The sequence below is a fragment of the Canis aureus genome, chromosome 22, assembly GCF_053574225.1.
Source record: "Canis aureus isolate CA01 chromosome 22, VMU_Caureus_v.1.0, whole genome shotgun sequence".
Taxonomy (NCBI): domain Eukaryota; kingdom Metazoa; phylum Chordata; class Mammalia; order Carnivora; family Canidae; genus Canis; species Canis aureus.
The window spans coordinates 41,882,783-41,910,618 of record NC_135632.1 but is presented as its reverse complement, the minus strand read 5'-3'; the positions used below and the strand labels follow the sequence as shown (position 1 = coordinate 41,910,618).

The 27,836-nt window shown below is 39.4% G+C and overlaps 1 protein-coding gene across 6 annotated transcripts in view; it reads right to left on the bottom strand.

The window, feature by feature from the left end:
• Nucleotides 1-27,836, bottom strand: part of ULK4 (unc-51 like kinase 4) — a 591,366-nt gene that overhangs the window by 210,822 nt on the left and 352,708 nt on the right. For all 6 annotated transcript variants that reach the window (XM_077865647.1, XM_077865651.1, XM_077865650.1 and 3 more), the window contains one exon: nucleotides 26,130-26,235. In XM_077865647.1, coding sequence (XP_077721773.1) covers nucleotides 26,130-26,235 — 106 coding nt within the window. The remainder of the gene's footprint in view (nucleotides 1-26,129; nucleotides 26,236-27,836) is intronic.

Below are 27,836 nucleotides of genomic sequence, written 5' to 3'. Positions count from 1 at the left end.
CCAAAAAAATTTGAAGCTATTTTCATACCCATTTAAATGTTTTCCAAGTAAATCACAGTAGGTCTTGAATCTATATAAGAATGCAAAATGTTTCAATTAGTTTGTTAGAATAGGCAATGTTCTGGAAAAATTATATTTTGCTAAATAAATAATTAACAAATCTTTGCATAAACGGTTTATGGTCTTGAAAAGAGGTCTCATTTAGGAAGCAGAGTCAATAGTGCACATTCTCCATGCAGCTCTATGCACTGTTATGAGGCTCATTTTTCAGCTATACCCACCATTAAAACCAAGTATCAAAATTACTAAATCAGAAGAAAATAGAGAGGTCACAGAGTAGGAATAAATATTTACAAAACACATATCTGAGAAAGGACCTGTAGCCAAAATATACAAAGAATCTTTAAAGCTCAACAATAAGAAAATAAACAATCCAATTAAAAACCGGGCAAAAGGGATCCCTGGGTGGCGCAGCGGTTTAGCGCCTGCCTTTGGCCCAGGACGCGATCCTGGAGACCCGGGATCGAGTCCCATATCGGGCTCCCGGTGCATGGAGCCTGCTTCTCCCTCTCCCTCTGCCTGTGTCTCTGCCTCTCTCTCTGTGTGTGTGACTATCATAAATAAATAAAAATTAAAAAAAAAACTAAAAAAAATAAAAACCGGGCAAAAGATCTGAACACATACTTCATCAAAGAAGATACACAAAAAAAATAAGATACACAGATGGGCAGCCCCGGTGGCTCAGTGGTTTAGCGCTGCCTTTGGCCCAGGGTGTGATCCTGGAGACCCGGGATCGCGTCCCACATCAGGTTCCCAGCATGGAGCCTGCTTCTCCCTCTGCCTGTGTCTCTGCCTCTCTCTCTCTCATGAATAAATAAGTAAAATCTTAAAAAAAGATACATAGATGGCAAATAAGCCTATGAAAAGATGGCCCACATCACATGGTGTTAGGGAATTGTGAATTAAATGAGATAACCACCATGAAATCTACTAGAATGGTGAGAATTCAAAATGCTGACACCAAATGCTTAGTGAGGATGTGGAGCAACAAGAACTGTTGTTCTCAACTGGTGAGAATGCAAAATGGCACAGTCACTTTGGAAGACAGTTTTGCACTTTCTTATAAAACTACACATAGGCTTACCATACAATCCATTGTGCCCTTTGGTATTTACTCACATGAGCTGAAAAAACTTTATTCATAATTGACAAAACTTAGAAATAACCAAGATGTCTTTCAAGTGGATACACAAACTGTGATAATCCAATGGAATATATATGGTAAATACAATGGAATATTATTCAGCAATAAAAAGAAATGAGCTATTAAGCCACAAAAAGACATGGAGAAATGTCTTAAATGTGTATTGTGGGTGAAAGCAGCCAGGACAAAAAAGCTACATACTGTAAGATTCCAAATATATGACATCTGGGAAGGTAAGACTACAGAGACATTAAAAAGATCAGGGGTTTGGAGTGCGATGAAGGATGAATACACGGAACACAAGAGGTTTTAGGGCACTGGAACCATTCTATATGATCTTGCAATGGTGGATACAAGACAATGTGCATCTGGCAAAACCCATAGAATTAATTATACAATACAAAAGGTGAACCCTAAAGTAAACTATGAATTCTATATAATAATAATAATAATGTATCAATACTGGTTCACCAATTATAACAAATATTAACATTAGTGTGTTACAAGAGAGCAATCTGTGGGGGGTGGGGTGGAGGAAGGGGGAGAGACAGGAGGCCTCTCTATATTTTCTGTTGAATTTCTCTGTAAGCCTAAAACTGTTTTTAAAAAAGATTTATTTATTTGAGGAGAGAGAGCATGTGCAAGAGCATGAGTGGGAGGAGCAGAGGGAGAGGGAGAGAGAATCTCAAGCAGACTCTGCACTGAGCATGGAGCCCAATGTGGGGCTTGATCTCAGGACTCAGATCATGACCTGAGCTGAAATCAAGAGCCAGATGCTTAACCACTTGGGACACCTAGGCACACCGAAGATTTATTTATTTGAGGGGGGAGAGGGAGAGGAGGAAAAGGAGAGATGGTCTCAAGCTGACTCTGTGTTGAGTGCAGAGCCTGATGTGGGGCTGGATCTCGTAACCCTGAGATCACCACCTGAGCTGAAATCAAGAGCCCGACACTTAACCAACGGCACCACACAGGTGCCCCCTAAGACTGCTCTTCTAAAAAAAATTTTTTTAAGTCTACTAATTTAGAAAAAATAAACTAAGCCAAATCTGCAAACTGCTAATAAAATGCTAAATCATATTTTCAAAAATGATGAAGCATATCTGATTAAAAACTAAAGTATTTCACACATTAAAATAAATAAAATTAGTTTTAAAAAAAACCTTATTTCATTTGTGTCTCATCATAAAGGGAGCCAAAGAGCCCCTGCCTTCCCCCATCTCCACAAGGACACACAAAACACTGCTATAGATCCAGACTCTGCTTTAGGGAGGAGAGAGAGATAGATTTTGAAGAGACTATAAATAGACTTGCAATCAGGCTATTTTCAACCAGAAAAGAATTAGACAGGAATTAGACTCATTTAACTGGAAAGTTCATGTTTGGGAGAAAAGTTTAAGATTGTTTTTTTGGGGTTTTTTTGGTTCTTTTTTTTTTTTTCATTTGGACTTTGCTATGCAGTTGAGATGCAGCTTGTGAGAGGTTTTCATCTGTACATACGTACATTTCTGCCCCTCAACAATATATGAGTCTACATCATAAGCAACATATATCAGACATATCACCTTTAAAGTAACATAACCCACAAGGTCAAAACCGGGTTTCTATTTCCATGCTGGTATTCTGATAGCACCTCGGTGGGCTCTCCAGATTTGGGTGGCTGGTTTTCCTTAAAGAGACAGCCACCTTGCCAGACTCAGAGGCAAACCCCATTGACAGTGTTCAATGCTAGATGGCTGCGTCTTTGAAAGATGAATGCCATTTGGGATTCTACTTCTTACAACTGCTGCTGTTGCTCTTATTATTATAGGAACTGTTCTCTCCTCATCTGATGGACTCACAAGCACATACCAAATGCAATTATCTTTAATTAATATAATTTTTCAAGTTCATTTGTTCCTTCATTCAATCAAATATTTAGAACAAAAATGACAAGCTTGATGTTGTACCAGAAAAAAATCCGGATAAGCATCCTTTTATCCAATATCAAACACCTGATTAGGGTCTTAGTAAAACCCTCTGGATTGGCCATTCTGTCAAGACATGATTCGGAGGACTGAACACTGAATGGTCATGTCACCAATCTGTTTAGTGCTTCAATTTCATAAGATAGACTTGTGCCCAAACAATTATCCTTTCTTTTTTCTTTGTCAGAATGCCAGAGTGAATGCCATTTCTAGCTGTAGAGTGCAGCTGGTGGAAGCCCAAGATAAAGGAATGCATGTCTTTATTCCCTAGGCAGAGATGCCTTTTCTAAACACTGGCCATGTCTCAAACAGAAAGAAAATGCAAGCCACTGGCCACCAGGGACATCGAGAAGATGCTACACCGTGTCTACAAAGGAGGGACCTCAAGTCATCAGTAATTCTTGCCTCAAAGACAGAGGGCACTGTTCCAGTCCATTTCTCACAGCAAACAGAACTAAAGCAAAATCTTGGTTCCAAATGAGAGGCAGAAAGTGCTGAACAGTTGGTAGTAAGCACTTTGTATCAAATACTTGGTGTTCTGGAAACAGAGGTGAGCCAGCCATTGCTCAAGGCATAGGGGGTAAAGGGAGCTAAGGTTTAGAACCTCTGCATCTTGGGGTCATCCCAGCTGCTTTCCCACTGTGGGGGTCCCATCCTCAAGTTTCTGCACCTTGTTGGCCTTGCTTCCCTCATTAGCACAACAAGGGGTTCAAATAAGTGACTTTTAGGAATATCCCAACTCTAGACAATGGGATTCGAAAAAGGGTTACTGAATGAAATGGAAGGAAACAAAATCCAAATCAGACAACTGTGTCCAACCGGAAAGGAGATCTTTTGGGCATGGGGCAGTGAAAGATAGGTGTTAGGAAGGAGGTGAGGACAAACTATGATGCTTAGACAGATTCCTTTGTGGTACAAGTTGTTAAGAGAATGGGAGATAGCCATTTATAGCTAATATCCAAGAGATACCCCAGAAAAAGACTGGATTAAGTCCAAAGTTTGGTGCTTATATATACGGAAGATCACTTTATTGTTTGCCAATCACCCCTTTATATTATCTGTAGGTGGAAAAAGATGATACCTTACATTTTATCAAAAATGTTAATGTTACATCATTGCTCTCTGGGGACTCATTTTTTTAAGCGTGTAAAATTCTACCTGCTTTTACAATAAGATGCATATACTGATGTTTGAAATCTAAGTCATCTCTTGACATTTGACTAAAAGTCAAAGCAGTGGACCACAGGACAAATAGAACACTTCACCCATGAAGGTTGACTATTAGCTTCGTTTCATGGTCTGTAAATGAGTTATTAAACTCCTCTATAAAGTTTTATTACTGTTCTAATCCCATTAATAACTGTCCTCGGTTTAAATGGCCTACTGTTTGCTGAATATGCCAGCGAAGTGCTGCAGTAATTGCTGCCTGACATTAGATTTTTCTCCCTCTAAAACTAAAGATATAAGAGAGCAGGCGTTAGAGACACCACGCAACACTGATTATGTCCTTTAAAGGAAAAAAGGAAAGAGCCAGATGTTAGCGGTCTCTCTTTGTATGGGGATAACCTGCTTGATTCCACATTTCTGTCTTTAGTTTCTGAGCATTTGCAGCCTAGACAGAAGGAAATAAAAGTGAATGTGTGTTTCAGCACATTGTGAAACCACTTAGGGAGAAAACAATTTACATCTTAATAGCTTCCTTTCATTACATTAACTCCTCCTCTGCTTTTCATCTTGGAGACTGCAGGAATGTTTGCAAACATTGGCAAGGATAGGAAAGAATCACAGACTCTTCAGAGTGGTGAGGAAGCTCTAGAGGCCGTAAGCCAGCTTCCCACTAGTGTTGGAATCGCTTCTCTGGCTCATCTCCCTTCCAGACATGTGGCAATCACTTTGCCCAGAAGCTGACCTCTCCACACTGGTCTTCAAATCACTGGAAAGATCTTTCTTATGTTGAACAGGAAGTGGGTACCCTGGAACCTTCACTAGGGCTCGAGGTCCTGCCTTTTGGAGCGACTCACAGCATAAACCCCTCACGAAAAAAAAAAAAAATAAAATAAAATAAAGTAAAATAAATAAAATAAATAAAATAAAATAAATAAAATAAATAAAATAAAATAATAATAAATAAATAAATAAATAAATAAATAAACCCCCTCACGTTTCATGGCAGAGGTGGACACCTATCTGAACACAGCGCTGGGAGCTCATCAGGCCTACAAGCCAACATCCCAGCATCTTCTGTCACTCTTTAGGATGAACGGCTTCCAATCATTCCACTCCAGAAAAAACTGCCTCACCATCATGGGTGCCTTAAGCCAAGCAGCCTCCAGTTTCATCTGCAATGTTTCTTTAGTGTTTCATCCAGAAGTAAACTCAACATTCTTCCTCACACCAGGAGACATCAAGAAGCCCCAAGGCTGAGATATCAAGTGTGACCCTACTGAAACGCAGTGGGGTAGGGATTTGGAGTTCAAAGTACATATGACCATGTAGGGGAGATATGGATAGGAGTAAATTCATAACTGCCGTCATGAGAAACTAACACAAGAAACATTTTATTCATTTTGAACATTTCACACACTTATAATTAGTAAAATAATAACTTGAATTATTTCTTTTTACTTGGTTGATGTGTGGTAAGAAATTTTCAGGATCTTTTGATCCTACAGTTTCAAGAAGTTGCTTCTAAACTAGATTTACTGTCTTGCAAAATACATGTATATGAAAAATATATGTTGAAACTTGGTCTCTTGTGTCCAAAGTAGCTGGCTGGCCACAAAATATTCACGGCTGTCTTTCCAAACTGGGCAATCATCACTGGGAAGTGACTGTTCGGTCTTGTTTTTTTTTTTTTTTTTTTTAATTTTTTTTATTTATTCATGATAGGCACACAGTGAGAGAGAGAGGCAGAGACACAGGCAGAGGGAGAAGCAGGCTCCATGCACCGGGAGCCTGACGTGGGATTCGATCCCGGATCTCCAGGATGGCGCCCTGGGCCAAAGGCAGGCGCCAAACCGCTGCGCCACCCAGGGATCCCGACTGTTCGGTCTTGTACCCCACTGCCTGAACTCTCTGAAATCTATCATGGCTGTGACACTGGCTCTCACCCATGGAATGTGAGCAAGGGTATGTGTGTTCCTTCCAGTTAGGATTCTTTCTCAGTTATGGTAAAATACGTATAACATAAAATCTACCTTTATCTCACAGTGTACAACTGAGTGACATTAAATGCTTTTACAATGTCATGTAACCATTGTCACTGTATCCAGACCACTTATATCATCCCCAAAAGATTTTGTATCCATTAAACAGTAACCCCCCATCCCCTTCTTCCTAGGCCTTGGTAACTGCTATTCTTTCTGACTCCATGAATTTGTCTATTTTAGGTACCACATATAAAGTGGAGTCACACTGTTATTTGTCCTCTTGTGCTGGCTTCTTTCATTTAGGGTGTTGTTTACAAAGTTCATCCATGTTGTAGTATATATCAGAATTTTATTTCTTTTTATCACTGAATATTATATTGTATGTATATTTTGTTAGGTACTCCGTATTTTGTTATCTATTCATCTGTTGATGAGCACGTGGGTAGTTTCTGCCCTTTGGCTATTGTGAGTAATACTGCAACTAACATTTGTGTTTAAGTATCTCTTTGAGTACTTGTTTTCAATTCTTCTGGGCATACACCTCAGAGGTGGATTGCTAGGTCATATGGTAATTCCATGTGTTTAACTTTGTGAGGAATCACCATACTGTTTTCCACAGCAGCTGCACCATTTTACATTGCCATCAATGTAAGTATTCCCATTTCTCCATATCCTTATCAACATTTCCCTCTTAAAAAAAAAACAAAACAAAACTAATTGTCATCCTAATAGGTGTGAAGTAGTATCTTATTATGGCTTTGATTTGCAGTTCCCTAATAACAAATAATATTGTGCATCTTTTCATGTGCTTAGTGGCTATTTCCATGGCTTCTTTTGAAAAATGTCTATTCACGTCCTTTGCCCATTTTTGAATTAGGTCGTTTGTGTTTTTGCTGTTGAGTTGTAGGCATTCTTTATGTATTCTGGAAATTAATCCCTTATCAGATAAATGATTTGCAAGTGTTTTCACTTCTAAGCTGGGATTCTTAAGAAGGTGTGCCTTCTTCACTGTTTTACTCTTCTGTCTGCTGGATAACGAAAGACGCTAAGTCTCAGGGGAATAATAGAGCTATGAAATGGAAGGAGATGGACACCACATGGAAGAAAGCCACCCACTACCAGAAAGGCCACGTATTCTACTATTTATACAACTGAGGAACTTCCTTTGTATTAATCTACTAAAATTTTGGTTCCTTTTCTCCACAAGCTACCATTCCCCAACCCAACACAGTCCTTTTACCAAATGTTCACAGTCCTCCTGATTGTATGATCTAGGAGTTCATGATTTCCATCCCCTAGATCACATGGCCATTAATGCCTCTTAAATATGGTCTCAGGCATTCCTTGATCAACCCTCCTTTTTTTAAAATTAGCACAAACTAACAGCATCATCATTTTGTTGAGACAGACTTATCTGGAGTTCTGAAATCTATTACTCTTTTTGTAAATGACATACTTTCCATCCTATGAACTTAGCACCCCTATTTCTCTGTAACTTTTTAAGAACAATGACTGAATATAAACTTGCAGTTATAAGATGAGTAAGGTGTGGGGATCTAATGCACAGCATGGTGATTATGGTTAACAATCCTGTATTGTATACTTGAAAATTGCTAAAAGAATAGAACTTATATGTTCTCACCACGAAAAAAGGTAATCATTGATATAACTGCATTATATGTATACTAAATTCAAACATTTATACATCTTAGATATTACACACTATTATATGTTAATTATCTCAGAAAGAAAAGAAAGAATTCACAAATAAATAATTACAAAAAAATAAAAATGGCTTGGAGCTATTTTTCAGTATACTGCATTATAACCTATTTGAAATGATAAAGCTTAACTTATTTTAAATGGCTGACACTGTCTTGGAATCAAATAATTTATCTTGGGCTCCACGTCTCTCATTCCAATGATCTGCTTATATGGTCCCATGTGAGGAACACTTAGCTATTTTTAGTGCTTACTTTTAAATACTTAAGCTAATTTTATTAATTATACATGAAAGTTTTACATATATTATCATTTAATCCTCCAAACATACAAAATAGGTACCATTATCCTAAAGAGATTAAAACCCAAAGTATCTCACAGATTAAGTCACAGACTCATGATTCTAACTCAGCTATTTCAATTGCCATATCATGTGACCCTCTTTTACTTGCATGCTAACTTCTCAAATTCTTCCCTAAATAATAGGTTTGCCTTTTTTTTTTTTTTTTTTTTTTTTAAGTGTTTCAAAAAATCTCTCAGGAGAGCTTTGAAATATTGAGAGGAGGCAACTCTGGGAAATGAACAAGGGGCGGTAGAAAAGGAGGTGGGCGGGGGGTGGGGGTGACTGGGTGACGGGCACTGAGGGGGGCACTTGATGGGATGAGCACTGGGTGTTATTCTATATGTTGGCAAATTGAACACCAATAAAAAATTTAAAAAAAAATATTGAGAGGAGGCCTATAGATTCACACCTTCTATTATACGCCCCTCCCTCCTCTTTAACATATTTTTAATTTCATTCAATCAAAAAACTTGTTAAATGTCTTTTTTCCTTTTACTGAAGAAAACTTTTTGGATAAATGATAATATGGCTTTGATATTTCTGGGTGTTTCTGGCATTACGAAGCCTAAGTGAGAGCTGGTAAAGATATTCCTGGGAAGGAGAGTAATGGTGCACAGGCCCTTCTAATTCAAAGAAACCTGAAAAGAGAGATAAGTGGACAGTTGCATCTAACACCTAGTCCATATTTTAAAATCAAATACAATAAAAGATGAAAAACGAGATCACTGCTCAAAATTGCTCTGCTAAATCCAAGATTATGGTCTCAGCTTCTGCCAGTGATTTTCAGTGTGCTCCAGAAAGGATCTGCCCTTAGGAGATCAGCAAGCAGGATCCCAAAAGTGAGGAATTAGATAAGAACTGAAGAAAAAAATCAGCAGCTCAAATTGTATTCAATTTGGCGGCCTTAAAAGAATCCAGCACACAATGCCTCATGTAAACATATGTGGAGGGGAGAAAGATACAAGGTACATCACTACAGATGAGGTCAACAGATGGAAAACACAGGGTCAGGGCATTCTGTGGCTGAGCTCATGAGCAAAGTCTCAAAGCCCTTACTCCAGAAATGGAATATGAGCACTATACTAGGTGGTCCACTTTCATTCAGTCAGTGCATATTTACTTAGCAACTCCCATGCACCATGAACTGTGGAGGGGAAGTCAGTCGTGCATGGCAAAGGCAGGTTCTGGGCTTCATGGGGATTTCTTTCTAGCAGATGACAGGGACATTAAGCAATTAACTGCTACTTCCTATTTTAATTAAAGCTGTAGAAAGCACAACAGTCTCCCTGAGGGAATATCAGGGAAGGATTCTTTGAGAAAATGGTATTTGAACAGAGCTCTGAAGGCAATAAGGAGGGAAGAAGGATGTGGAATGGCACATGGGAAGGTGGAAGGTGTGGGGTAGAAAGAAGCATGGTACACAACAGAAATTGAGATGGGGTAAAGGAAGCCAAAACACAGGCAGCAGATGGAAAAGTGGCTGGAGATGAAGTAGATGGAAGAGGAGCTCTATGCTATGTTAATGATTCCATTCTTGTTCCTACAAACAGCATAAAGTTAATGTAGGGAGCAATATAAGATCTGCCCTTGAAATGATCATTCTGCCTGTTGCTATATGAAAAACAGACCTGATATCCTTAGGAGTCAGGAACGCAATTAAAACATTTGAAATTAAAAAAAAAATTTTTTTTAAGATTTTATGTATTTGAGACAGAGAGAGAGCGAGAACAAGAAAACACACACATGAGCAGGGAGCAGAGGGACAGAGGAAGAGGGAAATGCATGCTCCCCACTGCAGTAAGCCAGATGTGGGACTCCATCCCGGGACCCAGGGACCACAACCTGAGCCAAAGGTGGACGGTTAACTGACTGAGCCCCCCAGGGGCACATGAAATTTTAAAATTCAGAGCAAAAGAATTCCTGAATTTCAAAATAGACAATCCGAATAGACATTGTACCAAAGAACAGTCACTAAGCCCAAGAAAGAATGCTCAACATCATTAGCCATGAGGGATATTCATGTCAAAAATTATGTGAGCTATCACTTCACACCATTAGGATGGTCATATAAAAAAGACACAAATAATCTCTTCTTTGTTCTTGATGGCTAATCCTACCAACCAGAATAGGTCACTCTGCATCATTTTTTCTAAGATATGACATGCCTTTTTAATCTGCACACTTACTTATTTATGAAGCATTTTCTATAGTTTTAAAGTATTTATCTGTTCAATTTGCCCAGGTCTCTCTCTCTCTCTCTCTCTCTTTTTAGAGCACCAATCATCCTTATTATGTTCTATCTCCTTTGCCCATGATATTGACCACTTCCTCTACTTGTATTTTTAAATCGCCGGTTTCTTTTGTGTCCTTATGAAGACTTCCTGCTACCTGATACTTTCCGTTGTGTTGACTTGGTTTTTTGCAGCTCCTGGTGTGGCTTTCATGTCTGTTGACAGGTCATTTCCAGTGTAACAGGCTAAAGTTCCTTCTTCCATTTCTTCCCAAGCTCTCCCAGTTTGCTGTTCATCTCTTTCTCTGTTCCACATCTCCCCCTGAGCTCCTGCATCTCTCCTTGAGGTCCTTCTTCTAGAGTGAGTCTATTACATCCCTCAGACTTAGAAAATGTGTGTCCTTTCTTTACCTTTCACATAAGTTCCCTTCCTCCAGGTTTTATGAATGGTTCCTTCCTGAAGGTTACTCAGCTTTGAAAAATAACAGGTACCTGCTGAAGAAATATGGACAGGGCCAGGGCTATGGCCAGTGTGGTGGGCAGCGTGAGTGGAGTCAGTCTGCAGCCTCCATATACATCTCTTCAACATTCAAGAGACCAGTGTGGCCATGGCTAAGTCAATCTGGACAAAGCTCTTGCCAACATCCCACCTTGCCACGTTTTTTGAGGTCACTGCCTTCAGCTGGAAGGCAAGTTCAGAGATGACAGAAATGGTACATGAGTGTGGTCTCCCCTGCAGCCCTCCACTTCCCCTGGGTGCCCTAATGCCCCTGTGGTTGGGAACAGTTATCTTTTTAGGGACATCACCACCTGGCTGACTTGTATCTTGTCACGCCAGTCACAGACTCATTAGATGTATCATTCAGGGCTGTGGCACATATTTGAGGAAAATATACACCTTGTTTAAAGTCTAAATGAGGTGTACACTGCTCATTTTTGTACAGAATTCATGTTATTTGGCAGGTATGCCTCAAAGGTTTTGGCTGGAAGTTTTGCAGGGTTTTTTTCTTTCCCACTGAAGATGCAGTTGGGCTTCTGTTTTATGTGGACTTGGGGATGTAGAAACAAAATTAAGTGTTTTTTTTTCCCCTGTTACATTATCCAGAAACATTCAGAAGTTCCTTAAAAAAAAAAAAATCGAATCTGCAATTCATCTAGCAAGTAGTTTTTTACCAAGCATAGCACTAAAATAGTAGTAATAATAATAGCTATTATTTGTTGGAACTCTATTATTTGTCAAGTGCTTTACATACATGATCTCATTTAAATCTTCCCAACCCTGCAAAGAAGATTTAAGCTCTACTTTATCAACGAGAAAACCAATTTCATGGCCCCACTGGGAGGACAGAATAGGATGATGGAATTTCAGATCTCTAGATTTTTCATTTCATGGAAGAAAAGCTCAAATAATGTACTACCTCTGAGAGTTGGACATATAAATAACATGGTAAGACAGGGGACTGGCCACAGCTCATAGGCAGACATGCCCTCAAGAAGCAAAGACTTGACAGTCCAAGCTTGAGTTTGCCTAATAACTCCTATGTCCTGAAACCACTCTCCAAAATCCTGCCTTCCACAGGTCAGTGTTTTTTATTGTTTTCTGTTAGAACCTCAATCTAACTGCATACATGAATTTATCATTGGAAATTTACAGATACAGACATTTATATATAAGAATTTCATTTTATAGCTTTCTGGCCAGGGAGTATTTTGTTAACTAAGGCATCTCTCCTGAGGGGTTTCAAAAGTCTCTTATAATTCATTCACCTGCAGAATGCCTAGATAAATATGACTGCCACTTTACAAGTAGGCAACCCAGGAAATGGGGTAAAGGGGAGAATACTGGATTTTCCTCTGATTCATTAAGTACAGTAAGCTATTGGTTAGTATGAGTGGCAAGGCAAGAAAAGATAAACTTTGTCACAATATAAGCTGAAAGAGAACCTTGTGACTTACCTCAGAATTCCACTAAAGGAAAATACTGTCCGATACAGATCAAGCTCAGTTAAAGATTTCCCAGATACTTAGTTTTTTTTTTTTTTCCTTTTATAAGGTTTTATTTATTTTAGAGAGAGAATGAGCATGACAGCAAGTGGGAAGAGGAGCAGAGGCAGGACAAGCAGACTCCACACTGAACACAGAGCCTGACTCGGGGCTTGATCCCATGACCCTGAAAACCATGGCCTGTGCTGAAATCAAGAGTCAGAGACTAAGCCACCCATGCACCCCTCCAGATACTTACTTTTATCTCATCCCCACACACATCTTTGAAAACTGAGGCTGCAGTGTGTTCTAGTCCAAGAAAAAGATATATCCTAAGATTTAAGCTGGGATCTTTGTTGTCTCCAAGTTTTATTACAAGTCTACCTTTATCCAAATATTAGCTTAACAGAAAAGGGTTGTCAAAGCATCTTTGAAAAAGAAAAGCCCGTTTAGCATCCACCTTATAGCTCACGTAAGTTTGGTACCATTATCCTAATGAATAATTTCATGTCAATTTGAGCAGTGCCCATTCTATGTCCAGTTAAACTTCAACTTTTTTTGAAAGCACTCTTTACACTGCTACAATACCATCTTGCACATTTAAGATGAGGGTAATTTCTAACAGAGAAAAGCTACTGAATTAAATGTATTCTTCATATAGGCATTTACTTTAGATTTATGTAGAAATGTTTAAAAACTCTGAGGCAAATCAGGGCAATCTGTTAATGCAAAAGGTTTAGTGATATCAAGATAGTAAGAAGTTAGAAAAATTCAAATATGTAATGAAAGTGTTATTTATTTATTTATTTTTATATATTTTTTACTGGAGTTCGATTTGCTAACATATAGCATAACACCCAGCGCTCATTCATCCTGTCAAGTGCCCCCCTCAGTGCCCATCACCCAGTCACCCCAACCCCCCACCCACCTCCCTTTCCACCACCCCTTGTTTGTTTCCCAGAGTTAGGAGTCTCTCACGTTCTGTCACTCTCACTGATAAAAGTGTTAAACATATACACGTTTTTGGATAACAATACTTTAAACTAGATTATTTGTGTTTTTTTAAACATTAACATTTACATATTAAGTGAAAGACGTCAAACACAGAGACCACATATATAGGATTCCATTTATAGAAATGTCCGGATAAGTAAATCCATAGAGATAGAAAATAGATCAGTGGTTTCTGGGGACTGGAGAAGAAGTAAATGGGAATAACTGGAAGGGGAACATGGAGTTTGTTTTGGGGTTTTTTTGAAGTCATGACAACGTTCTAGAATTAGACAGTGGATATAGTTGTATAAACTTGTGACCATACTAAAACCACTAAAATAGGAATTTTAAAATGTTGAACTTTGTGGTATATGAATTTGATTTCAATTTTTAAAACTATAAACAACTAAAATTTCACTAAATACATTAAAGTATTTTTTAGAACCATCTTGAGAAACTTTAACACATCAATCCTTAAAATCTAAGTTTTTCCTCCCACATCATGGAATCCCTAAGCATAAGTGCACAGAAACTGCTGTTAGGTACAACAGGGCATTTAGAAAGCTGGGGGTTCAGAAAACTGAGGTGGAATGCTTGGGCCACTAAGGAAATTAGGCCTCAGCAGTCAGGGAGTCACACTGGGCCCTTTGTTTCCTGAAAGACTAGCATGGCCATTAATGCTTGACGGACCAGCTGGACTGCATCCAGAACTAACCAGAACTGTAGAAGACCCCAGTATCATCAGGTCCATTAGAGTTGATGCTACTTAGGCAATCTGTTCATGTTAAGGCACAGCTTAGCCTGGAGTGAGCTCCAGCCAACCTACGGACACAAGAGTCAAAATAACAGGATTTTTGTTTTAATTCGCTGATTTATGGGGTGGTTTGTAATCTGACAACAGCCAGTAGAACCTGAAAATAAACACCATCTAAAATAAATTGGTATAACTGAATAAATTCTCAATAACGGATGAAGTAAAATGAATGTCAAAATCAAGGAACACCATGCATTTTGAGAGATACCTTAAGAAGGGCTACTATAAATAGCTACACAGGGTAGTAAAGAAATAAATAGGTCTCAACAGCTGTGAAAAAAAATCAGTAATGTATTTCTGGCATCTTAAACAGTGAGATATTATAAAACAAATTGTGATATCACCATCATCTAAACTGTACCTGCACACTTAATTTGGCCAAGTATGGTATTCCCCCTGCAGGGAACTGAAATAATCAATGTTGTCTGAGTAGCTCTGAAGGGGGAAACTAGAATCAACTAGGGTAGAAATTACAGAGAAGCCAGTTTCAGCTCAATATAAAGAAAATCTTCCTAACAATTAGAATTTTTCAAAGGTGGAGTGTGCTGCTTTGTACAAAAAAAAAGGGCTCTCTAATGCCAGAGCCACTCACACAGTAATCTCTCAAGGTGACAGCCAATAAGAGATTCCAGCCCCAGATAGAAGCTAAGTCACTGCAGGATTTTTTCTAAACTGGATCATCATCAGCCTCACCTAAAACACTGGGCTGATCTTTACAAGTTAGCTGAGGGAGGCAGGTAGGTAGGTAGTCTACCAACCAATTACTTAATTCTCCATTAAAACTGAACTGCAGGGGTGCCTGTATGGTTCAGTGGCTGAAGCCTCTGACTTTGGCTCAGGTCATGATCCTGGAACCCCATCAGGTTCCCTGCTCAGTGGGAGTCTGCTTCTCCTTCTCCCTCTGCTCCTTCCCCACCCCCTATATTCCCATGCTTGCTTGCTCATGCACTCTCCCTTTCTCTGAAATAAATAATCTTAAAAAAAAAAAAAAACCATACAACACTGAACATCAGTCTAGTCACAAGTTTCCAATTGATTTTATAGCTTTCAATGGCTTTAGACAAAAATAACGGCCCTATGCAACCCAAACAGACCAACCAGTTCTGCTGACTTTTCCTGCTGCTCTTTGCTAGTGTTCCCTGTACTACAGCCATGTCCACCTCCCTGCCATTCTTCTGACAGGCCAACCACATACCCGCTTTGGTTCTGCACTTGCTTGTTCAGTTGCCCACCAACACCCAGTCACCTGCAGGACTCACTTCTTCACTTCTTTCACGTTTTTACTTTATCATCTTCAAAGCAAGGCCATCTTTGGCTACCCAAAGTAGAGTTTCTATCCCACACTGATCCAGGCATTTCCCATCCCTTTCCTCCTTTTATTTTTCCCTCAGTACTCCTCACCATGTAACATCTAATGTTATCTAACATAAACCTCTTCATTTATTTGCTGTTTATCTTCTCGACTGGAACATGAGTTTCAGGAAGGCAGAGATATTTATCAGTTTTATTCATTGCTGTGTTCCTTGCACTAGAACAATCCCTGGCATGCATGTATCTGTTGAAAAACTGAAAGAACTAGATGGGGAGGGGGTATCAAATTATCTGCTTTTGTAAATAAATTTTTATTGAAACACCCTATTCATTTCTTTATGCACGGTCTATGGTTGTTTTGGAGCTCTAAGAGTGGAAGTGAGTAGCTGCCACAGAGGCTGTGGCCACAAAGCCAAAATAGATACCATCCAGCTCTTTTCTAGAATAGTCTGCCGACCCCTAGTGCACTGGTTGTGGTGCTGTATGAAGTTATGGTTCTAAATGTCTAGGTAACTGAAATAGATTTGAGATGGCCCTATGTTCTTTGCAGCTCCTGGAACCTCCCTTCTAAACCAGCCTGACTTAGTGATTTCCCTCAACCTACAGCATGTGATGGAGGGGGCATGAGATCTCTGAGGGGCTTTGCAGCTTCCATGCAGGCTCTTCCTGAATGTGGCTGCCTTGTTAGGAAGCCTGAGGGAGCCCTCCTCGAGGATCCAGGCATACAATTGAGCCCAGCCCAGGCTGCCAACCCACGGGGTGGGGAGAAAATAAATGACTTATTATAAGTGACTTAGTTCTGGGGTGGTTTATTATCTAGCAAAGGCTAACTGACTATAAAATTTATTAATTATCATTTTTAGATTAAACCCTTAGGACAGATGTCTACTTTTCTTCATATACCTTCATACTATTATAAGGGCAGCAGGCTCTTCCTTAACATACTAATTTATATCCAATTTTCTGTTATTTCTTTTTTTTTATTTCTTTTTTGTTATTTCTTAATAACTAAATTTTATAGATGTTGACTTATAAAGATTTAAGAGTAGTTTTGAGAAACTTTGGGTTAGTTATTGTATAACAGAGGTTGGCAAACCATGGCCAGTGGGATGGCCACCTAATTTTGGAAATAAAATTTTATCGAAACTAGGTCGTGTCCACTCATTTATGGATTTCAAAGGCTGATTTCCTGCTATATTAACAGTACTGAGTAGTAATGACAAAGACTATGGGGCCTATAGGAAATGTTTGCCAACCTCTACTGTACATTATTTTGAATCTTAGTCATAAAAGTAGAAGAATATAAGACAGCTATCAAGTACACCTTCAAAGCCCAAACAACTCTCAGTGATTTTCTGGTTTCTTAAGTAAACACCAATCCAGGGAGTCTTATAATAAACCTAGTAAGAAATGAATATTTTGATTTCTGACACACCATAAACCAATGGAGACAAACATAATTTCTTTAAATGCTTCTTTCAAGGTGCTACAGTTTTTTGGCTGCTGCAGTCTGTCATGTAAATACATCTTTCTGACAGCTCTGCTGGTAAAACTGAGCTGGAATTAATATCCATTATTGAAAGGTCACTGCACAGGGATAAGCTAGCAGCCAGTTTTAAAATGTTAATAACTCTGATATTTTTCAAATGTAAACAAAAGGTCTTACTTTATTTTGTAATTCTCTCCCCTAAATGGTTCATTTACAAATGAAAATGTTTAAGCAAAAAAACCCTGAATTACACAATGCAGTTGCATACTGGTGATATGTAGTGGCTCTACTTACCAGAGTTTGTGTGCTTTGTGGCATGGCTACCAAGTAGCAGACACTGTACCGCTACATACTTATTTGAATCTAAGATGCCACTGATCAGAAGAAACAACCTTTTATTATATACCACTAAGAAAAAAAAAATGCTGCCAACTGCATCATGGCACACACTTTATCACTTAGAACCCCATCCTACACTCAGTGTAAGCGCTCTCAGACTTCTGATGTGGAGTTTCTCACAGATTACCTTTATATGGATATAAAAAGGAATATATAAGTAAAACTGATTGGTTAAGTTCTTCTAAAAAGTTCTTCCCCTTTGGAGGAGGACTCTTGTCATTTTTCAACTCAGAACCATGGATGTCCATTTTGTTCCACACGCTCTGTACCATCAGAGCACGGATACAAGAGAGCATAGCCGGAGCATGCCCCACACAGCACTCTTACCATTGTAAGTGCACAGTCTGAGGATGAAACTCAGCTGACACTGGCCTAATACAGTGCTAATATGAGGCACTTGAAAGCAAGAATAATTATTTCTTCTTCTACCTTATATGGAGATGATTTTTAAGGATCAATGTTGGAAACATCTCTGTTTGGAAGAGGGAATTTAATTCTGTGTGAATTGTAATAAATATGTAAACCAGTAACTGAGCCAGAACTGATCTGAAATAAAGATTACCAACACTAAATTCAAAGCAACCACGTACATTCAAAGCTGTATGGTGGCAGGTTGCCAATGACTCTTCATGTGGCCACACTCCAGTGAATCTTAATACACTCTGGGTTTGCAAACATGCATCGGGTCTTCACCCAGCCCTGGAAAAATCAACCCACACATTGAGTAGCCAAGCAGTTTGGAAAGCAGCAGAGCAATGATAGAAAATCAGACCTGGTGCTCCTCTCCAGAGACTGGAAGCAGACTCTTCTGCAGGCCACAGGAGCTCCTTCCTACCCCTCCTTTCTATCCTCTGCTAGCAGGGGCCGGCAAGGAGTTCCCAAAGTCTGTACTCTGGGAATTCCACTACCCTTCCTCATCCTGCCATCTTTGCTACCTGACACCTCTCCTCAGACTTACGACTGTGTGGACTCACCAGGCCCACTATCTATTTCTAATTCAGCTGCCACAAACAGCTTATGATCCCAAATCATTCATCCACGATCTCCTGCCATCAAGACAGAAAGACAATTTGGCACATCATCTTTCAAAGGCAACAGCCTACCCATTCTCAACCCCCAAGCCCCTTCCACAGTGACCTTTGGAACACAGACTCATCAGCAAAATCTCTCAAATTGTCCACCCCTTTCTATCTGGGTGGTGTCACCTTATTACATACTGCTGCTTCTAGACCAAAGATTGGCAAACATTTTTCTTAAATGGCAGTATGGTAAATATTTCAGGCTTTAGGGGCCACGCAGTCTGTATCTCAACTATAGACACTGTCATTATATAACAAAACCAGCCAAAGATGCATGTAAATGAATGGACATGTCTATGTTCCAACAAAACTTTATTTGTAAAAGCAAACTGCCAGCCAGCAGGCTATAGTCCACTAAATCTCAGATCAACAGTCTCTACCACCTGCTTCCTCTCTCCCAACACCCTCAGACCACTAAATCACTTCCACTTATTCCCTGAGCACAATATTAACACAAACATTACTAATATTATTACCATTAACTAACGCTACTCTTGCCATAATTATTTTTGTGATTTCAGTTCACTCCACAAATCCTGGAATGGGGCCAGATACCATGAGAACTGAAGCTTATATGGTTGGGGGTGAGGACAGACTACAAGAGGGAAAAATATATATATAAATGTAAAATTTCCCCTCTGTGAAAGAGGGCCCTTGACACATAAGCTTCATTAGCTTCCTGGTAAATCTGTCTGTGCTTCTTCAGGTGCTCCGGCTCTAACAGCCCATTAAACACAAAATCTCTGTAGCCATCGGGGTCACCTCATAAACAATCCTTCTATGCCTGATCTCTCATTTCCCTAAGTTCCTGTCCTCTAGCATTTTGTCCTTCATCCCACCTCAGCCATGTATTTCCATGCATTCACGAACCCGTAGCTGCAACCTCTCTAATCTCAATTTCAGACGTCTTGACTCCTTACCCACTCTCTCGGCCAGCCAATAGGGCTACTAAGAATCCTACAAGCACTACTTCACAGTATCCTAATGCTCAGTCCAAGTTAGAATGCTTTGAAGGGGTTCATGGGTGGGTTTTAAAAAAAAAAAAACATTTTATTTATTTATTCATGAGAGACATACAGAGAGAGGCAGAGACATTGTCAGAGGGAGAAGCAGGCTTCCTGCGGTGAGCCTGATGCAGGACTCGATTCCAGGTCAGGATCCTGACCTGAGCCAAAGGCAGATGTTCAACCATTGAGCCACCCAGGTGCCCCCTGGGTGGGCTTTTTGTTTAATGGAATAAATGCCAGTAAGATTTACAGGAAACCAAGTGATATCACCAAGGTGGTGATACAGATTGTTCCTGACTTTGCTCCTCTCAAAACAAGTCACAGCTACTCAGGAACCAGACACCATTGAGAGAATTCTAGAACACAGAGGTGATGCTGAAGCATACCCCTGTATGGAAGACACTGAGACAGACCACATTAGAAGGATAAGAGAAGCAGCTATGTGTTGGCCACATTGTCCCTCCCCCAGGTCACCAGTCAGCACCATAAGGAAAGTCCCTCTGAGCCATCAATTCCTCCAGCAGGGAAAAGGGAACCCATAGGGATGGCCAGCAACCCCCCAACATTGTGGGTGGCTATGCAGGAGCCCCGAATCTCATCTTGCACCACAGGGATCACAAGGGGAATCTGTGGGGCTCAAAGGCTGGATGTCTAACAGTGAAGTGGGGAGGGGCTAATGACATCCAGCACAGGGATCTTGGCAGACTGGACTTATACCTGGGGAGCCCAAGTCATAATCTCAATGAATAGCTTTCTCATCTGTAGATTCACGTTGGGGGTACACTGTGACAAGAGGACTCAGTGCAGGGTGCAGATCTATCTGATTTGGATCTTTGAACCAGTTTTGCCTCCCTAGTGCCCAGTTTGCCACACCCAAGCAAGAAGCTGAATCACTGCCTGGGCTGCTATGCAGAGTGAATTCCAGCATAATCTGACCAGAAGGGCTGGGGAAAACTGGAAGCAGTGTGGCCCAGTAGCACTTGAGCCAATAGGCAGGTGAGCAGGAAGAGCTGATCACCCCCAGAGGAATGCCAGAACTGGGTATGGAGCATCCCTGTACTACACACAACAGGGGGATTCAGGCATGGGAATGGCGACACAGCTCCACCCACCGTGAGAGTATCATCTGGCCCCATCTGACCAGAAGAGCTAGTGACAAATCCCAGAAGCTGTGCAACCTGACGGCACTTGAGCCAAGAGATGGGCAAGCAGAGCCAAAAGTTTGCAGAGCAAATCCAGTGGCTCTGTTCAGTCAGAGAAGTCAGACTGTAAGTTGGCTTCACTTAAGACAACAAAAAGCTTTACCAGCTTTAGAGCTGCTTCTCCTACTGTGCCCACCCAAGAAATCTAATTCAGAGCCCTGCTGATTGCTGAATATAGCCTTCAGCCAATCTGACCAGGGAACCTAACCAGAGCATGCAGGAAATTATATGGCCCATTCAATAACCCAATATACAACAAAGAGCACAGGTTATGGTTTCTCCCATCTGTAGAGCCAAACTGGAAGCCTCATCTGACCACGGAGTTCAGTATACACTGTGACCTAATTCACATTCCCAAATGAGTTAGACAGATGCTCTGTGCCATCCTGCTGCTCTCCCAGGACAGGGAAGCTAATTCATAGCTCCAATCTACTACTGAATAAAGTAACCCAGTCTTAACCATCTAGTAAACCTAATCAGATAACCCAAGCAACCATGGAGCCCATCCCACTGCCTCAACTCAGGTAGGGAACGGAGCCAGCAGTCCTATCCAACTATTCAAGCACATCTCCATCACTGTCCTCAGGGGACAAATAGCTGCCTTACCACAAAATAGACCAAAATAGCCCATTCTACCTGCTCAAGGTAGACACACTCAGAAACCCAGCAGACACACTCAGAAACCCAAACTGAGCTAACTGGTGAAGAATCATCTCTGCCAAAGCAAAGCTGTAAACTTGAGGGTCTTGATTACTCAAATGTGTGGATATCAACCAAAAAAAATCAGAATCATGAAAAGTCAGGTAAATAGCACACAACCAAAGTAAACTAATAAAGTTCTAACCGCTGCCCCAACCCCCACCCCGCCAAAATGGAGATCTACATACTGGTAAAGAATTCAGAATAATCCTTTTAAGGAAGCTTAGTGAACTACAAGAAAACACAGGCATGTAAATGAATCAGGAAAACAAAGTATGAACAAAACAAGAAGTTGAACAAGGAAATAGCAGCCATCAAAAACCAATAAAACAGAAATCCTAGAGTTGAAATATACAATAACCAAACTGATGAATTCAATAGTTTCCAAAGTAGACCCAGCAATACAGAAGAACAAACCAGTGACATGGAGTGTAGGACAAGGTAATTACACAGTCACAGAAGCAAAAAGAAAAAGAGACAGAAGAGTGAAAAAGTCTACATGAAATATGGGGGACACTATGAAAAGAAACAATATTCACATTATGGAGGTTCCAGAATAAGAAGAGAAAGGAATAGGAAGTATATTTAAAGCAACAATGGCTGAAAATGTCCAGAAAAACGGGGAGAGAAATGGATATCTACACGCATGAGACCCATAGGACACCAAATCATTTGAACTTGAACAATTACAGAGACACAGTCTAATAGTCAAAAGTCAAACACAAAGAAATAATTAAAGAACAGTAAGAGAAAAGAAGGAAGTTACATACAAGGGCACCCCCACAAGACTACTGACGAATTTATAAGCAGAAACATTTAAGCAAGGAGAGAATGGGATAGCATATTTAAAATATTCAAAGAGAATAGCTGTCAATCAAGAATTCTACATCCAAAAAATCTGTCTTTCAGAAACAAAGGAAGAATAAACTTTCCTCAAAAAAAAAAAAAAAAAGGAGATCATTACCGTCAGAACCGCCTTACAAGAAATACTAAAGGAATTGCAAACGAAGAAATAAAACTATCTCTATCTGTAAATGACATTATTTTATATATGGAAACTCTAAAGACTTAACCGAAAAACTGTCAGATTTAATCAGTAAATTCAGTAAAATTGTAGGATACAAAATTTAAAAATCAGTAGCATTTCTATATATTAACAATGAATTTTCTGAAAAAGAAAGAAGTCAATCCCAATTCCAATAGCATCAAAAGCAACAAAACGCTTAGGAATAAATTTAAGTAAGGAAGTGAAAGATCTCTACTCTGACAAGTGCAAGATATTAATAAAAGAAGTTGAAGAAGAAAGGAAGAAATGGAAAGGTATCCTATCTTCATGGATTGGCAGAATTAATAGTGTTAAAATGTCAAAACTATAAAAAGCCATCTATATATTCAATGCAATCCCTATCAAGATGCCAATGACATTTTTTTTTTTTTACAGAAGTAGAAAAAACACTCCTAAAATCTACATGGACCCATAAAAGAACCTGAATACCCAAAGAAATCCTGAGAAAGAAGAATAAAGCAGGAGGCATCACAGTTCCTGATTTCAATCATGAATATAAATCTGTTGTCATCAAAACACTATGATACTAACAAAAATAACCCAGACAAATAGATCAATGGAAAAGAATGAAGAGCTCAGAAATAAATCCAAGCACATATAGTCAATTAATATTTGACAAGAAAGCTAAAAATACTTGAGAGATAGAATGAAACTGGACCAATATTTTACACCTCTCATGAAAATTAATTCAAAATGGATTAGATATTTAAATTTAAGACTTGAAGTCAAGAAAATCCTACAAGAAAATATAGGAGTAAAGCTTCTTGACATGAGTCTTGGTTATGACTTTTTTTATGTGATACCTAAAGCATAGGCAACAAAACCAAAAATAAACAAGTGGGATTACATCAAACTAAAAAAACTATATAGCAAAAGAACCCATCAAGAAAGTGAAAAGGCATATGAAATGAGAGAAAATTTTTTCAAACCATACATCTGATAAGAGGCTAATATCCAAAATATAAAAAGAAATCATACAACTCAATAGCAAAAAAAGTAACCCAATAAAAAAATGAGTAAAGGACCTGAATACACATGTCTCCAAAGAAGGTACAGAAAAGGTCAAAAGGTTAGTGAAAAGATGCTCATTAGAAAAATGAAAATTAAAACCACAATGAGATACCATCTTAATGCTTATTAGAATGGCCACCTTCAATAAAGACAAGGAATAACAAATGCTGGCATGGATGAGAAAAAGGACCCTGGTACACTGTTGGTGAGAAAGTAAATTGGTGCAGTCACTATGGAAGATAGGATGAAGGATCCTCAAGACATTAAAAATGGACCTACCATATAATTCAGCAATTCTATTTCTGGGAATATTTCCAAAGGAAATGAAAACACTAAATGAAAAAGATAGCTGTACCCTCATGTTCATTGCAGCATTATTTATAATTACTTAAAGGTGGAGGGTGGGGGGAGGATAGTCAAAAGGTACAAGCCCCCCCCCGTAAGTACTAGGGATGTAATATACAACCTGATGACTATAGCTAATGCTGCTGTACGATATAGGAAAATTGTTAAGAGTAAATGCTAAGAGTTCGTGTTATAAGGAAAAAAATTTGCATTTCTTCTTTCTTTTCTTTTTATCCTATCCGTAGAAGATGGATGTTAGCTGAACTTATCATGGTAATCATTTCTCAATATATGCAAAAAAAGACCAGCATGCCATATGCCTTAAACTTATACAGTGATGTTATGCCAATTATTTCTCAATAAAACTGGAAAAAATGCTTATAAGAAACTAACAAAGATTTTGCTAGACTTATATTGTAAGAAGCACCACTGATGTATATTAAAAAGAACAGGGGTAATTGCTTTTAGAATGAAAAGAGGTTGTAGGACCCCAAACATCTACAGATAGGAATCAGGCTTAGAATCTTACTCAGCTACAAATATTTTTTAATTTTATTTATTTATATACGATAGAGCGAGAGAGAGAGAGAGAGGCAGAGACACAGGCAGAGGGAGAAGCAGGCTCCATGCCAGGAGCCCGATGTGGGACTCGATCCCAGGACCCCAGGATCACGCCCTGGGCCAAAGGCAGGCGCTTAAACCACTGAGCCACCCAGGCTGCCCAAATATGAGCCATTCTTATAGAAAAAGAACCAGAATCCAGAATTTAGAGGCAAGAACCATAGAGAAGCATTTGCAGGGAGAACTACTCTCAAAGCAAGGGATTTTTTTTTCCCGCTGTGGAACAAAGATGACTCAGGAAATGTGTCTGCCCCAAATTTGAACTGTCATGCATCAGTGACAGCTATGTACTTTTGGTTTTTCCATTTAAATGAGAGTTGCTATGATGGTCCTTCTTTCCATGTCTCCTCATTGTAGTCTAGAAATGTGGCATAGAAGACAACTTGCATCCTCAGTTCACAGGTCTTTGAGTTTGAGAGGACCAAAATTAAAGGAGCTACACCAGACAAAAATTTCCCCAACAGGTCTCATGTATATCTAGACTTAATTTAGATGACAACATCCTTGCTATGAAGTCTAGAAGAAACCAAAATGTCCTTCGACTGGGGGATGGATTAAAAACAAAACAAAACGAAACAAAAACCTGTGGTATACCCAGACAAATAGAGTATTATTCAGTGCTGGAAAGAAATGTGCTAACAAGACATGAAAAGACATGCGGGAATCAGAAATGCATATAGCTAAGTGAAAGCCACCAGTCTTAAAAAGCTACATACTGTAGTATTCTGACTATGCCATTCTGGAAAAGACAAAACTATAGAGAATAAAAAGACAATTAAAAGGAGAGGCCATAAATGGGGGCAAGGGTTACATGGGAAATCTGTCTCTCCCTCTCAATGTGGTTTTAAAACTAAAACTGGTCTGGGACTCCTGGGTGGCTCAGTGGTTGAGCATCGTCTCCCTTTGGCTCAGGGTGTGATCCCAGGTCTGGGGATCGAGTCCTGCATTAGGCTCCCTGTGAGGAGCCTGCTTCTCCCTCTATCTATGTCTCTGCCTCTCTCTCTCTGTATCTCTCACGAATAAATAACTAAAATCTTTTTTTTAAAAAAATTAGAAAAAACTGGTCTAAAAAAATAAAGTCTTTAAAATTCTTAATTTTAATGTTATAGGTATGCATAAGATGCAACATAATGCCATCTTCAACTCCTCCAATCTCATTTTCCAAGATGCCTTGGACTAACTATATATGTTTTTATTCTGATTGATAGCAATAAGCCTAACTACCATGCTTATACTTCTTGGTTTCTCATCTATAACAGTTCCTACAGGAGGAAGGAAACTTTGAGTCCTAAAGGAAAATAAATGAACTTAGAGAAACTACCACAATCTCACCACATTTCCTATTTTTTCTGATAACATTAATATTATTTATAGATTCTCAAATATCTACTTTGTCAACTTTGAATAGCACTTCCCGAGTCCCTGCTATGTATGATGAGGAAAATAACAAATAGGCAAAAATCAAGACTCAAAATGAATTCTAAGAAGCATGTACCTTGTTCATAAAGCAGCTTCATATTTGAATCTTTGCAGGCAACCAGATTGTTGAGCAATGCAATCACACTTTGCATGGTGTTACCCAGGATGTTCTCCTGATGCTCCTGCAATAGATCACAATTTTCATCATAACTATACAGAATTGCAATTACATCATGATAGAGACAAATGATCAAGTGACCTCTATCCCTTCATTCTTTGCACAAGGTTAAATGATTATCATTCTGCGCTCTAATGAAGCAGATCCTCCTGCGGTAAGGCACTCCCCATCAGTGAGTTAAGTCAGCTGGGAGGCAGCACGAATCATTCAGAGCACCAGTACTACTGCATGCAGTCCCTACCTACAAGCTAAGTGACAACCACACAGCCCTCTGTGCTTTAGATGGGTGACAGAAGAGTCAGAGTGACTAGAATCAACTAGGTAGAGCTTAGGAGACCACACCTGAAAGTAACTGAGGTTACAAGATAAAGCTACCAGGTCACAGAGTGATGACATGCATCAGAGTGACCAGGGGACCCTTGATGGACACATGGTTTCCAAAGCTTACAGAGACACCAACTTTGCATCTAGCTCTGAAGCTGCTCTGCCACCAAATGTGTGCCTCCCAGTAATGACAGTCACTTGATGTTACTGGTCTCACCATCTAGGTCTGCTTGATATTAAAGGGGTTTGCTTTTCAAATACTGGTGCCTAAAAATTTCTACATTTCTTTAGAAACACACACTTAAGAGTAGATGTTAATGTCTGAATGGTCCACTGACACCAGTTTAAGAAGATGAATATGGAAGCAATGGTCTGCCATCAATTTCATCTAATTATTCATATAGTTGGCTGGAAGGAAAGGGTGATTAATAAGCACAAGATGACACAACATGTTACTCATGATAAAGTAACTAATGATACATAGGAAACCTATTCTAGTCAAGAAAAGAGAAGCTAATAAATCTTTGGGGGTTTTTTTCCTCACTTTTTTTTGGTCCCATTCGATAAAATAACACTTATGTTCCTTTTTCAAAGACTAACCTGTCAGCAAATATAGGTCAGTTTCATTGGCGAGAAATCCATTGTTCCTTCGATATACACATTTCTTACAATTAAATGCACCTTTTCTATGATGTTCGTGGTAATATTTTTGCCTCCTTGTGAAGCCAATGCTTCAGTTTTCCCTTATACTCATAGGGTGGGTACCACTTGTTGGTATAGGCATTTTCTTTAGTATGAAAGATAACTATCCAAATCCTCACTACCCCTGAACACTATGAACCCAGGACTGTACCCTGGCCAACCAGGTTCCTGGACTCCAGAGTCCCTGCAAAATAAAGGCCTCTGCCAGCCCCACAATTCAGTTTGCAGAGGGGCATATAGCCAAGGTGTGCTCTGATAATTAAAATGAATTATATTCATTGACGGTCTCTAGGATAAGATATTTGATGCAAGAAATAAAAAAGAGACCAATAATCCTATAGCCAGACTGGGAGAAATGGTTTCTTTTCTTTTCTAGCCATTATCAAAAACATTATTGTTTTTTGTTGTTGGTTTTTCAAACCATTCATACACTATGGCCTTTTTTTAAAATATTTTTTTCTTTATTTATTTATGATAGTCACACAGAGAGAGAGAGAGAGAGGCAGAGACACAGGCAGAGGGAGAAGCAGGCTCCATGCACCGGGAGCCCGACGTGGGATTCAATCCCGGGTCTCCAGG